We start from the raw sequence: 16,428 nt of genomic DNA on the forward strand, positions 1-16,428 counted from the left end.
ATGCTAAAAATTACACAATAAAAAGAAAAAGTTATATTATGCTAATTACAAATCAAATTTTTATAATAAAGTTGATTAATCATATTTATTGAAATTATTAAATTAAATTTCTTTGAGTATTTTTGACTATTATTCTTTTTAAAAGAAATAATAAATACATATATATAGTAATTTTTATTTTTATTTTAAAACATATAAAAATCAATTTAAAGCATAGTAATTATAAAATATTTATATCATACATAATAAAAAATTTAAAATATATCTTTAATAAAAATTTAAATATATTTATTAATTTCTCCTGATAAAAAAGGTAAATAATAAATTAAATTTTAAATCATATATTTACTATTTAAACAAACTTACTTATATACTTTATTTAAATATTATTTTATTTTTATTTAAATCTTTATATGATTAATGGAAAAAATAATTATTTTCATAATTTAAAAATAATAAATTTTATAAAAATTAATTTTTTCTTTTTATGAATTTAATAATTTTTTATTTTATATATTTTAAATTAAATGCAAATATATTTCTTGCATTTATTATTAAGTTTTGTTTAGTTATTAATTAATTAATTGTAATATTATTTTGTTATAAAAATTTAATAAGCATTATTTATTATATATAAAATTAACACATTTTTCTGAGTTAACTTTTATTAATTTTATTATTATTGGTTTAAATAATTTTTACTATTTATTTTCATATTTGGTAAAGATTTAAAACTAATATTTATTTAATACCTTCAATTTATATATGTTCTTGTTACATTAATCTATTAATTGAAAAAATTAATTACTTTTTATAGATATATTAAATATTATCATAAAGTTTATATTATTTGATTTACATTTTAAAAATGATAAAAAATAACAAACACACATAAATTAAAAATATAGTGGATTTTACTAATAGATAAATATCAAAAAATAAAGAGATAAATCCTATTTCAAAAGAAAAAATAAACTAAACAGATAAATAAAAAAATAACTTCCATGCTTTAATAAATTAAAAAAATAAAAGGAAAAAATTAATAAATAAAATTAAATAAATAATTAAATAAAAAAATACATAATAATAAAAAAAATACTATGTAAAATTAAAATAGTATAATATAAATGGTACCAAAATAAAGAGGTGTTTATTCAGAAATAATAAACCCTGAGAATTCAATATATTTTGGAGTAAAAAAAAAGAAAATTTATATAAAAATAAAAAAAGCCATTTTCATAAAATGGACCAGATTAATCAATGTCAATAAATTTGACATAAAGATAGCGCTTACCAAAGGCATATACATTAAGTCAAAAAGAGAGTGGTAAAAACCTATAATTACAAGCACAAGCTGTACAAAATTCTATATACAAGCAATAATACTAATATTAATAATAACAAGAAGATGATGATGAAAACCAAGAAAAATAATAAAAAAACTAAAACATTAATCGAAAACATCGACAAAACAAAAAAATAATAACAAAAAGTATGTAAGCAATGCAAAAAGCTAACAAAATCGAATACGAAGATGATTAAACAATAGATCCTAAAATAATGGAACCTTTTGATCCAATACCAGGAAGAGTTCCTAGAAAAGTAGCAATAGATAGATAGAAAAAATAATATCATTCATTTAATATAGAATAACTTTTATAGATGGAAGGAATCGACTTCAATAGAAAAGATGAGGGTAATAGTTCCTATTGGCTTCCTTTAGAAATTTTTGATGATAATACATTTGATGATTATTAGGATGGAGAATGGATAGATAGATTAACTGATGATGATGGAAATTAAAGAATCATGACTGCTAAAGGACTTTATTTTGAATATGATATATAAAATTATTCTTGGAAGCCACTTATACTTTAGGCTTGGGATGAGAAAAAATAGAGGTTCATTGGAAAATGGAGAGATAATGATGAATAAGTTGAATTGAATAGAATTTAATTCTGTTTAGATGCAGAAGATCCTCGAAAATTTGCAAAAAGAATTGTTCATGCGTTTAAATAAAGAATGTATGCAGATTCTATTATTAGGTAGCATTTTTGAATTTTTTTTTTTTAAATTATTAATTATTATATATAAAAAGATATAATCATATTATTGATTTAATGCCTTTATAAGATTTAAGCGAATTAGATAGCGAATAAAAAAAAAGATTAGAATCTCTTTCGAAAACAAAACAATTTGAAAATTAAGAAACAAAAAATTTAATTATTGAAGTTAATAATGATTATTAAAGAACAATGAATAAAATTATTTTTGACAGATTTTTATAAGAAAGAAATGATAAATAATATGAAAGCATTCCTATGGAAATCCTTAATATTAACCTTCAGTTACCTCCTCCATAACCACTTAAGGAAGTACCTTATTATGGCATGATGCCTTTACAAAGGCATTCAGGTTCCAAAACAATGTATATTAATAATAATTAAGAAATTAGTCTAGAAGAACCTAAAGATTTCACTGAAACTTTCAAAGATTTTTGTTTTTCGTCATTATTTATTAAAGAAGAAGTAAAAAAATAACTTAAATAAAAAAAAAATAAAAATAAAAATAAAATAGGTAATAACAGCCTTATCAGAAATCCGTGTTGAATGCAATAAAATTTTAGACATGGAGATTTTTAATAAAGACTTGCATTCGTGTATGGTATTAGAAGAATTCAAGCATATCTAAGAGTCAAGTAAAAATTAGATTCTTTACATTTTAAGAGGATCGTGGATATTAGAATTAACAAAAATAATAAAAAATAATTTTCAAAATGTAGGAAAAGGTTGGTTTAACATGAAAGAAACTAACAAAATAACATATGATTTCGGAAAGTTGAAACGTTTTTTGACTTTGGTAAGATTAATAATGCAGGATACTGTATATTCTTTAGTAAAGAAATGTTATATAGATATGTAAGATTATATTTTGAGTTTCGTACCAAAAAATGTAATAATTAGATCCCCAAATGACGTCGAAAATATTTTTAGAGAGGGTAAAAAGAATTAGAAGGATATTATTCCTTTATTCTTGATCGATTTAGTGAAGACTTAAAATGATTAAAATTTTTTATATTCAACCAACCCAATTAATTTTATAAACATGATTATTTAATGCTTTGAAAAAACACTTGATGAAATTTCTAAAATTCCTGACTTGGAACCTAAAATTGTATAAGAACTACATAAATCAGCTAAGCCTGATACTTATATTAGAACACCTATAAAACCTACGGAAAGGCCAATAACTCCAGACCCTAATTAATTGCCAAGAAAGTACCCAGATGAGAATAAATGGATATGGGATATGCTGGAAAATTTAAAAGAATAATTAATGGAAGGCATAAAACCTCTTAATGAATATTTAAATTCTTTCGATGAGTTCAAAGATGTTCTTAAAATGGATCCTGATGAGGTAGTTAGATAAATTGAAATGGATGAAAATCAATGGGAAGTGGAAAAAATATAAGAAGAAATAGCAAATATAAATAAAAAGGAAGCTGAACTCAGAATGAAAATACCTACAAATATTCATTTATCATTTTTCTAAGTCCAAACAAATGAAATATTATGCTATTTATGTGAGAAATATTATTAATTATCAAAAAATTTAATTGAGATGATTGCTAGAAAAGCAAAACAGCAAACATAATAAATATTTAATTAATTTTTAATGATATAAAAAAAGCTTAATGAGGTTCCCTAAAATGTAGAATAATTAACCGAACTGAAAGAATATATGGAATAAATACCATAAGATCTAGAAAAGATTAAATTAGAAATGCAAAAATGCTTTGAAATTTATGCAATTTTAGATGGATTTAATTATAGATTTTCGAAGCATGATTTAGATTAAAAGTGGACTATTTTTGGTTCAACTAAGGATACTTTGTAAATTATTGATAAGAAAAAAAAAGAAATGGAAAAAGATAAAGTCAAATTTTAAGATGAAATGAAAATTATGTAAGATGATTTTAAAGATTAAGTTGATAACTTAGAAAGAACCATTTAAGGATTTAATTAATATGCAGATTTAAATAACCATTAAGAAACTGCTTAAACTGCAATTGATATTATGAAATAAATCAAATAATTTTTTGAAGAAGCCAGGAAATATAATAATAGGGAAGCTCTCTTTGAGATGGATTAAACTAATTATGACTCTATTCCTAATATGGAAAAAGAATTTATGCCCTATGCTAATTTATGGACCACAGCAGATTAATGGTTTAAGAATATTGAATAATGGAGAAATGGAGAATGGTAAACATTAGATGCGGTTGCAGCTGAGAAATTCGTAGAAGAAAGTATATAATTATTAAATAAGGCAATAAGAAGTTTTAAAGACAGAAACATAAGCACTATATTGTCCATAGCATAAAAAGTAAAAGCAGAAATAGAAGAATTCAAGCCTAAAGTACCTTTAATGGTAGCCTTAAGATAACCAGGGATGCAATAAAGACATTGGAAAGAAATATCAGATAAAATGGGAATAGAAGTAAAACCAAATCCTGAATTTACATTTAATAAGGCATTAGAATTAGGCTTAATGAAATAAGTAGAATTCTGTTGTGAAGTAGGAGAAAAAGCTTCAAAAGAATTTTAAATAGAAAATATGCTAAAGGAAATGAAAGGAATTTGGGCTTAAGTTAATTTCTAATTTAAAGAATACAAAACAAGTTTTATTGTAAGAGGTTATGATGAAATTTAAATTATTTTAGATGATCATATTGTAAATTCATAGAACTTGCAATTTTCTGCATTCAAAAAACCTTTCGAATAAGAAATTATAGAATGGAATGATTAACTTAAAATGATGAGTGATGTATTAGAAGAATGGGCGAAATGTTAAGGATAATGGATGTATTTATAACCGATTTTCGATTCTGCAGATATTGCTAAATAATTACCAGCAGAGACGAAAAAATTTAGAACTGTGGATTCTACATGGAAACATACAATAATGACTGCAAGAAATATTTAAAATGTTCTCAAGGTTTGTACTTAAGATGGGCTTTTAGAAAGACTTTAAGAGGCAAATAAAAACTTAGAAATTATATAGAAAGAATTAAATAATTATTTGGAAAAAAAAAGGGAAGGATTTGCAAGATTCTATTTTCTTTCTAATGATGATTTATTAGAAATTCTCTCGTAAACCAAAGAACCCACTGCAGTTTAACCACATTTAAAGAAGGTGTTTGAAAACATTCATGAAGTTGAATTTGATGAAAATAAAAAAATAAAAGCTATGATTTCTTCAGAAAAAGAAAAAGTATAATTCGAAGAAGATGTAGATCCCAAAAATAAAAATGTTGAAAGTTGGATGAATGAATTAGAAAATATGATGTGTAGATCAGTCAGGTTGTGTCTTTTTAATTCTGTTTAAGATTATCCAACTAAAAAAAGAACCGAATGGACACTATGTCATCCTGGATAGTGCATTTTGAATGGATCTTAGCTTGTTTGGACCTAAGAAGTTGAAGCTTCTTTTAAAGAAGGTGTAAAAGGAGTAAAAGCTTATTGGGATAAGTTAGATATTTATTTAAAAGATCTAGTAGAATTAGTTAGATAGAAATTAACTAAACAATAAATGGTAACCATTAATGCACTTATTGTTATTGATGTGCATGCAAAAGATGTTGTGGAAAATTTATGGAGAAATAATGTTGCTGATAGTGCTTCATTTGAATGGATCTCTTAACTTAGATATTATTGGGAAAATGATGATTGTTAAGTAAAATGTATTTAAACTAAATTTCCTTATGGATATGAATATTTAGGTATGATTATTTTTATATATATTTATTAATTTTTTATTTATAGGAAATACTCTAAGATTAGTTATTACTCCTCTAACAGATAAATGTTATATGACATTAATGGGAGCTTTAAAATTAAATTTAGGAGGAGCGCCTGCGGGACCAGCAGGAACAGGAAAAACAGAATCAGTAAAAGATTTGGCAAAAGCATTAGCAAAATAATGTGTAGTGTTTAATTGTTCAGATAGTATGGATTATATTATGGTTGGTAAATTTTTCAAAGGATTGGCAAGTGCAGGAGCATGGTGTTGCTTTGATGAATTTAATAGAATTAACATTGAAGTATTATCTGTTATAGCATAATAATTACTTTAATTATTTGGAGAAAAAGCTAAAGGAACGCCTTAAATTGAATTCGAAGGGTCAATAATTAGAATAAAACCAACATTTTGTGTTTTTATAACAATGAACCCAGGTTATGCTGGCCGTACAGAACTTCCTGATAACTTAAAAGCATTATTTAGAAATGTGGCAATGATGGTACCAGATTATGCAATGATTGGTGAAATTATGTTATATTCATTTGGATTTTCAAGAGGTAGAGAATTGGCAAAAAAAATGGTTGCAACATTTAAACTTTCATCAGAATAACTTTCCTCATAAGATCATTATGATTATGGAATGAGGGCTGTTAGAAGTGTTATCAATGCTGCAGGCTTATTAAAAGCTTAATATCCAGATATGGATGAAGCTTAGCTATTATTAAGAGCTTTAAGAGATGTAAATGTTCCGAAATTCTTAAAGGATGATTTACCGCTATTTGAAAACATTATGTTAGATCTTTTTCCAGGAGTAGAAAAACCAAAAGTCGAGTACGGGAGACTACTCGAAATGATAAATGTAAAATCATAAGATTCTGGATTATAACCTGTAGACTCTTTTATAGCAAAAATAATATAGCTTTATGATACTACTTAAGTCCGTCATGGTTTGATGATTGTAGGGCCTACTGGAGGTGGAAAAACTTCAAATTACAAAGTTTTATAAGCTGCAATGTCTGAATTACAAAACGAAGGTTACTTTAAAGTAAACACTCACATTCTTAATCCCAAAAGTATAAACATGGGATAACTTTATGGATAATTTAATGAATAAACAAGAGAGTGGACTGATGGTATCCTTGCTTATAGAGTAAGAGAATGTTGCAGAGATTAATCAACAGAAAAACACTGGATTATGTTTGATGGACCTGTAGATGCTATTTGGATCGAAAGTATGAATACTGTACTTGATGATAATAAAAAGCTATGTCTTAATTCAGGATAGATTCTTACTTTAACTTCGCATATGACTATGATGTTTGAAGTTGAAGATTTGCTAGTTGCATCGCCTGCAACAGTTAGTAGATGTGGTATGATTTATATGGAACCAGAAAGTCTAGGAATTCAACCTTTAGTTGATAGCTGGATGTAAAGTCTCCCGAAAAATATAGCAAGTTATGGAAGCATAAAAAAGAATTTATAATATATGTTTTAAGAGTATGCAAAAGATAGTTTATAATTTTTAAGAAAATAAGTAAGAGAACCATTGTAAACATAAAATAATAATTTGATTTCTTCTCTTATGAAAATTATTTCCTGTTTTTTCAAGAACTTTGAAGAAACTGAAGTAAGAAGGGTTCCTGAAGAAGAGTTAGCAGAATTGGAAAAAAACATTAATCCAATTTTCATTTTTGCATTAATCTGGTCATTAGGATGTACAGGAGATTATAATGGAAGAATTAAATTTAATTAATTTTTAAGATAATAAATATAAGATAAATAAACTGAAAATGTTATAATCCCTGATGATGATACTATATACGATTATGAATTTGATATTCTTTCTAAATAGTTTGTTAAATGGAGTACTAGAAACAAAGACTTTTAAATTGATGCTAAGTTGGCTTATCATGAAATTATGATTCCTACTTAAGACTCTACTAGAAATATGTATTTGATGAAGTTGCTTTTATCTAATTCTATTCATGTATTAACAACTGGACCTACAGGTACCGGAAAATCATTAAATATTTCAAATCTTCTAATGAAAGAAATGGGAGAATAATTCTAATGTTATACAATTACCTTTTCTGCTTAAACAAGCGCAAATTAAACTTAAGATTCGATTGATGCTAAGCTGGAAAAAAGAAGAAAAGGGGTTTATGGCCCTCCAATTGGTAAAAAATGTATTGTTTTTGTCGATGATTTAAACATGCCTAAAAAAGAAGAATATGGCGCACAACCTCCTATTGAAATAATAAGACAATATTTAGATCACAAAGGATGGTATAATAGAAAAGACTGCTAACTAATGAAAATTGAAGATATGATTATTCTATCAGCTATGGGACCTCCTGGAGGTGGCCGTACATTTATTACAAATAGGGTAGTGAGACATTTTAATATTTTAGCTTATACAGAACTTGATTAAGGAACTATAAAATAAATATTTTAAACATTAGCAAATTATTTTTTAAAGAAATTTAATGAGGGTATTCGTGACGCATTACCAAAATTGATAGAATCATCTCTTTCTGTTTATAACTAAATAAAGCTGGATTTATTACCAACACCTTCGAAATCACATTATACTTTTAACCTTAGAGATATATGGAAAGTATTTTAAGGAATATGCTCGATTACTCCTAAATATTGTGCTAATGTTAACTAATTATTAAAGTTATTTTACCATGAATAAATGAGAGTTTTCCATGATAGATGTACAACCGAAATGGACAGAAAATATCTTCATAATCTAGTTTCATCATAATTTTAGATTTTTGGTTTAAAAGCTGAAGACGTTCTTGATGCTGAAAGAATAATATTTGGAGATTTCATGTAAGGAAGAGATACTGATTCAAGATACTATTAATAAATTGGCGATTTAGAAATGCTTATTAATAAGATGGATGCTTTTTAGGAAGATTATAATTCGGACACTACATTTGTTTTTGGAGGACCAAAAAAGCAAATGAAATTAATTATGTTTTTGGATGCTTGTGAACATATTGCCAGGATTGCTAGAATTATTAGACAACCTAATGGTAATGCTCTCATTTTGGGAGTAGGAGGTTCAGGAAGACAATCTTTAAGTAGGATGGCTACTTTTTTAACTAATTATAAAATTTTTTAAATCGAAGTTATTAAAAACTATAGTATGAGAAGTTGGAGAGATGATGTAAAAAAAGTACTCCTTTTTGCTGGAATTGAAAACAAACCTATTAGTTTCTTGTTCTGTGATACCTAAATTATTAAAGAATAAATGATGGAAGATATTAACAATATCCTTAATTCAGGAGATGTAACAGGTTTGTATTAAGAAAAAGTAATTATAATATATATGCATTAATATTTACTCTTTTATTAAGGATTTAGAAGATATTTAGATTGCTTGTAAAGCTGACTGTGTTAAGAAATAAATGATACCAACAAAAATGAATATTCTTTAAGTTTATTTGTAAAGAGTAAAGAAAAATATTCATATGATAATAGCAATGTCTCCTTTAGGTAGTGCTTTTACTACAAGGCTTCGTATGTTCCCATCTCTTGTAAATTGTTGTACTATTGATTGGTTTACTTAATGGCCAGAAGTAAGATAAAAAAACTAATAAATATAATAAACATATTACTAAAAAAATATAGGAAGCACTAATAGGTGTAGGAAAAGGTTAATTACAAGATTATGAAGAAGAATTATAATTAGGTTAAAATATAACTACAGTAGTGGTAAAAAAATACAATATCTAAACGTATATACAAAATTTATTTTAATAAAAAGTAAATGTTCAAAATAATACATAAATCTGTTGAAAAAGCATCTGTTAAGTATTATGAATAACTTCGTCGATATAATTATGTAACTCCAACAAGTTATTTAGAACTTCTTTCCACATTCAAGTAAGTAATGATGTAAAAAAAGAAAGAAGTTTAATTAAGTATTCAACGTTTAAAATCAGGTTTAGATAAACTTGAAGAAGCCAATAAATCAGTAGCTGAAATGAGAATTGTATTAAAAGATATGTAGCCTGAACTTGAAAAAGCTTCTGAAGAAACCGAAATAATGATGAAGAAGTTATCTATAGATAAAGCAGAAGCTGATCAAACTCAAAAAATAGTATCCTAAGAGGAAGCTTTAGCAACTAAGCAAGCAGCAGAGGCCACTAAACTCGCTGAAGAGGCTGAAGCTTCAGTAGCAGATGCAAATAGAACTCTAGAAGAAACACTTTTAGAAGTAAAAAAATTAAAAAAAGAACATTTGGTAGAAATAAAGGCTTTAGGATCTCCTCCAACAGCTGTAAAAGTAACTTTAGGAGGTGTTGTAATATTAAATTTAGACACAATAAAGGAAAATGGTGGAAATATTATAATGACTGCACAAGAAGGGGCAATAGGAGGTAAAAAAGAAGAAAATTATTTTGAAACTGCGAAACGTTATTTATTAAATGATACATAAAAATTGCTTGATATGTTGATTGAATATAAAAAGGAAAGTACTACAGCAGCTACTATAAAAAAGCTAGAATAAAACATCCTTAATTAGCCCGAATTTACTTTAGAAGCAGTTTCAAGATGTTCTTTTGCAACGAAATTCTTATTTATGTGGTGTAAAGCAATGTATGATTATTTTAAAGTGTTTACAAATACTTAACCCTTAAGAGAAAAATTGGCTGAAACAAGAAAAATTGTGGAAGAAAAAACCCGTGAATTGAAATTTAAAAAAGAAGCGTTAGCGAAAATCAATGCTAAAATACAAGAATTGGAAGAAATGTACTCATAAAAAATGCTCCAGAAAGAAGAGCTTACTAAAAAAATATAAGAATGTGAAATCAAGCTTGAAAGAGCTAAAAAACTAACAGACGGGCTATCTGAGGAAGCAATTCGTTGGGCGAATGATATTAAAACTTTAATTCAAAAATAGAATCTAGTGCCTGCACATTCAATTATTTCAGCAGGGATGGTAGCTTATACAGGACCTTTTACATCGACTTTCAGAAGTGATTTAGAATAAGATTGGGTTATTAATTTAGCCTAATTAGACCTAGAGCATGATTCAGATATTACTATGAGAGGCTTTTTGGGGCAACCTTTGAAAATATAACAATGGAATATTTATGGATTGCCTAAAGATGATACTTCAATTGAAAATGGAATAATTATTGAAAAAGGAAGAAGATGGCCACTTATGATAGATCCATAAACTCAAGCCAATAAATTTATTAAAAATATGGGAAGAGATCATTAAGAAGGAATTGAAATCGTTAAAGCAAACGATTCGAATTTAATGAAAGTTATGGAATTGGCTGTTTAGTTTGGAAGATGGGTCCTTATTGAAAATCTAGGAAAAGAATTAGACCCATCATTAGAACCTATTCTTTAATAATAAATAGTTAAATCAGGCTCTGGCTATTAAATAGTTATTGGAGATAAGCCCTTAGCTTATTCTGACAAATTTAAATTGTTTTTGACTACAACAATGCCAAATCCCCATTATCCTCCTGAAACATTCGTAAAAGTAAGTATTATTAATTTTGCTATTACACCTAACGGGTTAGAAGAATAGATGCTTGCCTATATAGTAGCATTAGAAAACCCCGCATTATAATAAAAAAAAACTGAAATCGTGAAGAAGAACGCTGAAGATTAAAAAGCTTTAGTTAAAATAGAAGATCAAATATTAGAAAGTCTTTCCGGAACAGGAGAAATTGCGGAAATTCTGATGGATGAAACATTAGTAAATTAACTTCAAACAAGTAAAAAATTCGCTGCAGAAATTAATCAGAGAGTAAAAGATTCGAAAATAACAGAAGCTTAAATAGATGAAGCGAGAGAAAGTTATCGTCCTGTAGCCTTCCGTGCATCGATTTTATTCTTTTGTATTGTCGATTTGGCTACTATAGATCCAATGTATTAATATTCTTTACAATGGTTCACTAATTTGTTTGTTATGGGAGTAGATAAAGCACCAGAATCAAACGAATTGGAAATTCGTTTAGACAATTTAAATTAATATTTCACTTATTCTTTATATGAAAATATATGTAGGTCACTTTTTGAAAGACATAAGTTGATTTTCTCCTTTATGCTTACTGTAAAAATTCTAGAAGGAAAATAAGAAATGGATGAAGTTGAATGGAGATATTTTCTTGCAGGTCCTTAAGGAGAAGTAGATATTCCCAAAAACCCAACGAACTGGATTCCAGAAACTTCATGGCCTGATATTTATACGTAATTCTATGGAATGAATCGTTTGGAAGCTTTCAAAGGTATAGATTAACATCTAATGTAGAATACTGAATAATGGAAATAAATATTCGATTCAAATGAAGCATAAAAAGAACCCTTACCTGAAGAATGGAATGATAAACTTGACATTTTCTAAAAACTTATTGTCCTTAAGTCTATTCGTCCAGATAAAGTAGTCCCTGCTATTTAAAATTGGATTGCTGAAAAATTAGGAAAAGAATTTATTTTTGTGCCTACTTTTGAACTATCAAAATGTTATAAAGATTCAACTGTTATTAGCCCTCTTATTTTTGTACTTTCTTAAGGATCAGATCCTATTGCTGATTTCTTGAAATTTGCTGAAGAAATGGAAATGACTAAACGTTATGATTCTATTTCTTTAGGATAAGGTTAGGGGCCCAAAGCTGAAAAACTAATTAAAGAATGCTCATAAAAAGGAACATGGTGTCTGTTGTAAAATTGTCATTTAGCTATATCATGGATGTCTGAATTAGAAAAAATAGTTGAAAGTTTAAATGAAAATATTCATCAAGACTTTAGGTAAATAAAATAATTTATAAATAAATAGTTATAAAAATTATAAAAAAATAAAATAAAATAAAGGTTATGGTTAACATCAATGCCAAGTTAAAATTTCCCCATTTCAGTATTACAAAATGGAATAAAAATGACAATGGAACCTCCATAAGGATTAAGAGCAAATTTATTAAGAACCTACAAAAACATGACAGATTAAGAATTAAACGAATGTCAAAGACCTGATATATTTAAGAAATTATTATTCGGTTTTTGCTTATTCCACGCTATTATATAAGATCGTAGAAAATTCGGTGCAATAGGTTGGAATATTCCTTATGAATTTACAAACGAAGATTTAACAGTATGTAAAAAATAATTAAAAATGCTAATAGATGAATATCCTAAAGTTCCTTATAAAGTAATAAACTTTTTGGGTGCAGAAATTAATTATGGTGGTAGAGTTACAGACGATAAAGATGTTAGGCTAATCAAAAGCATTTTGCAACTATATATAACTAATTAAGCATTAGCCGATGGATACAAATATTCTGAATCCGGTAAATACTATTCGATTTCAGCTGGTAAGTTAGATGATTATATTCAATATATTGAATCTCTTCCTTTGAATCCAGCTCCAGAAGCATTTGGATTACATGATAATGCTGAAATAACTAATTCACAAAACGAAACGATTAATTTATTATCCACAATCCTTTCTTGCTAACCACGCTCATCAGGTGGTACAGGCAAATCTAGAGAAGAATAAATAGAAGAAATTGCAAACAACATCTAAAATAAAACTCCACCATTGTTTGATTTAGATAATGTTTCAACTAAATATCCTACAATGTATGAAGAATCTATGAACACAGTATTAGTTTAGGAAATAATTAGATACAATAGACTTTTATAAACAATGATTGAATCATTAGTAAATTTAAAAAAGGATTAAAAGGATTAGTTGTCCTTTCAGAAGAGCTCGAAAAATAACAAATTCTTTATATGATAATTAAGTGCCTAAATAATGGGCTGATAAAGGTTTTCTTTCACTAAAACCGCTTTCTTCTTGGACTGTAGATTTAAATGATAGAATAAATTTCCTTTAAAATTGGATTGATAACGGAACTCCTAAAGTTTTTTGGATTTCTGGATTTTTCTTCCCTTAAGCATTTATTACAGGTACTATGCAAAACTATGCAAGAAAAAAAGTTATTGCTATAGATTAATTACTTATTGATTTCTAATATCTTGATACTATTACTTAGGAGGATATTAGTGAAAAACCTGAAGATGGATGTTATATTTATGGAATATATTTAGAAGGGGCTGCCTGGAATTATAAAAAACATATCATAGATTAACCTTAACCAAAAGAACTATTTTCAGATTTGCCTTTAACATGGGTTCTCCCTGTTCTTGAAAAAGAATAAACTAAAAATATTTTCTATAATTGTCCAATGTATAAATGTGTATCTAGATCCGGTACATTAAGCACTACTGGACATTCAACTAACTTTGTTATGTTCCTTGAACTACCTTCTAAAGAAAAAGAAGATGTCTGGATTAGAGCTGGTGTTGCAGCTTTCTTAGCTTTGAGATATTGAAAAAAGATGAATAAGGATTCTACTTATTTTTTTTTTTGAGGATTACAATAATAAATAATTTTATATAAAATATATATTATTTAGTTAAACTATTTTTATTTTTAAATACATACAATATTTTAAAAATTTACCTTAATTTTAAAAAAATAAAACTCAATAATTAATAAGTTATTTTGATTATAGATATAAAAAATAAATTTTTAATTAAAAATACAACATTTATATCATAATTTTTTGTTAATAAGATAATATTGTATATTGTTTAATTATAATAATTGATTCAATATTATTTTTTTAATATATTCTATAATTTGCTTTTTTCATATTTTTTATTTTTACATGTATATTCATATTCATTCTAATTTTAGTTTTTCATAAAAAATTAAATTTTTTCATTATCAAATTAAAAAAAAGAAATATTAATAATATTTATAATTTAATTTCTATATAGCAAATAATCTTAAACTAAAAAAATCTTAATTTGTTACTAATTATTTTATATTTATTTATTTTTTTAAAAAAAACCAATATATTTATAGATTATAATTAAAACATGTCTTCCTTTTTTTCCAAAAAAAAAAAAAGTTAAAAATTATTGAATTAATTAAATCAAAAATAAAATTTTATTTTTAAAACTCCTTAAAGCTAATAAACATCAATTTAGAGACAATAGAGAATTTAAGAATAAACATTTAAAGATTAAAAAGAAATTGATTTGACTGAAATAAAAAAGATAGTAAAAAGGCTTGATTTTATAGAATAATAAGAATATGATATTACTTTTACTTTTTAAATTGAAACATATAAACCTAAAAAAGTTTAAAATATACGATAGTTAAGATGATATTTACTATATGAATATAAAAGAAAGTTTAATTTAAATAAAATATAATATTTAAAGATTGCATATTTTTTATATTTTATATAGCTAAAACTTTTTATTAAATTATTTTTATGTATTTGATTTTTAATTATTTTATAAAAAATTTAATCTTACTCTATTATGAAATAAAAAAAGTATATATAATATTAAAATTAACATATATTAAAATTAATATAATTATAAAAAATAATTTCATATAATTGTAAATCAATCTTCAACCTTTTAACTTTTTGAGGTTAAAAATAATTTGTTCCAACATTTTTTTTTTTTAAAAAAAAATGATGGCATTTTTAATGTGTTTTTTATATTAATACATTTTATATATTATTTTTATCAAATCTTATAAATATTTAATTGACAATTAACAAATCTAGAATAAATATCAATAATTTATATTGTAAGCAAAATTTATAAATCATGGTAAACAAAAACATCTTAAAATTAAAAATTATTTCGATTTATTAATTTTAGGCTTTTTAAAATTATTATGTTTAATTATGATTTAATTTTCCCAGTTTATGCAAAATTAAAATATTAAATCTTTATAATTCCCCATTAAATTTTAATAATATAATTTACATATTTTCTTCCGTCTTCATTAAATAATAATTGATAATATTAATTATAATAAGTATTGTAAATCAAGAATAGAATATTTATTTTAAAATAATAATAATAATAATTATATTTATATAAGGATGTTTAAATAAAAAAAAATAGTATAAGTTGTTATAAAACAAATGAAATATGAAATGATATGATTATTTTTTTTGAATATATAAATTTAAAAAAAATTATAATAAATTACTAAATAAATATTAAAAAAGATATCTTATAAAAAAATTAAATATTAATAGAAATATAATGATTTTAAGGTATTTGAAATTTTCATTTATAAAAAAAAAAAATAACCTCTATTTGACAAATAAATTCGATTTTAAAAAAAACAGGTAATATATACAAGCGTTTGTGAAAATTTTTATTTTTAACAATAAATTTTTAAAGTTTATTGTTAATTTAATCTCAAACAATAAATTATATATCTCCTTGATTTTATAAAATTTAAATTGCTTCTTTTTCATATTTAATCATTCTTCCATCTAAATCAATAATATAAAATCCATTTAAATCTTTAAGGTATCCCGCATCATCTTTTGAGCATTTTATTTACTTAATTTTTTTGTGTTCAAGAAGTTCTTATTAATAAAAAAATATTTTTTAAAAAATATAAAATTATACTTTAAATTTATGAAATAATTTTATTTATTTTATTAAATTAAAAGTTCTAATCACTACTTTTTAAAGAATTATTACTAAATTAAAATTAACTTTAATCATAGTTATCTATTCCTTCTTATTCTTATGTTTATCTTAAAT

General features: G+C 24.7%; 2 protein-coding genes across 2 annotated transcripts, besides 7 other annotated features; both read left to right on the forward strand. All coding sequences in view use genetic code 6, as the record gives it.

Moving 5' to 3' along the window:
* Positions 1-472: 472 nt before the first annotated feature.
* Positions 473-522: a microsatellite.
* A 489-nt stretch (positions 523-1,011) lies between these two features.
* Positions 1,012-1,074: a microsatellite.
* Positions 1,012-1,084: a microsatellite.
* Positions 1,024-1,074: a microsatellite.
* Positions 1,037-1,078: a microsatellite.
* Positions 1,085-1,494: 410 nt separating the features above from the next.
* Positions 1,495-7,724, forward strand: IMG5_187090 (hypothetical protein; the record flags this gene model as incomplete). Its single annotated transcript, XM_004027161.1, has 5 exons — positions 1,495-2,045; positions 2,099-2,528; positions 2,578-5,782; positions 5,826-7,350; positions 7,412-7,724. 5 exons carry the CDS (start codon positions 1,495-1,497, stop codon positions 7,722-7,724), a joined length of 6,024 nt encoding a protein of 2,007 aa, XP_004027210.1.
* Positions 2,544-2,574: a microsatellite.
* Positions 2,544-2,576: a microsatellite.
* Positions 7,725-8,146: 422 nt separating the features above from the next.
* On the forward strand, positions 8,147-14,168 carry IMG5_187100 (hypothetical protein; the record flags this gene model as incomplete). The annotated part of the gene is made up of 6 exons (XM_004027162.1): positions 8,147-9,127; positions 9,171-9,392; positions 9,445-9,528; positions 9,581-12,585; positions 12,649-13,435; positions 13,497-14,168. 6 exons carry the CDS (start codon positions 8,147-8,149, stop codon positions 14,166-14,168), a joined length of 5,751 nt encoding a protein of 1,916 aa, XP_004027211.1.
* Positions 14,169-16,428: the final 2,260 nt, after the last annotated feature.

Source organism: Ichthyophthirius multifiliis (assembly GCF_000220395.1).
Source record: "Ichthyophthirius multifiliis unplaced genomic scaffold scaff_1120509251351, whole genome shotgun sequence".
NCBI lineage: Eukaryota > Ciliophora > Oligohymenophorea > Hymenostomatida > Ichthyophthirius > Ichthyophthirius multifiliis.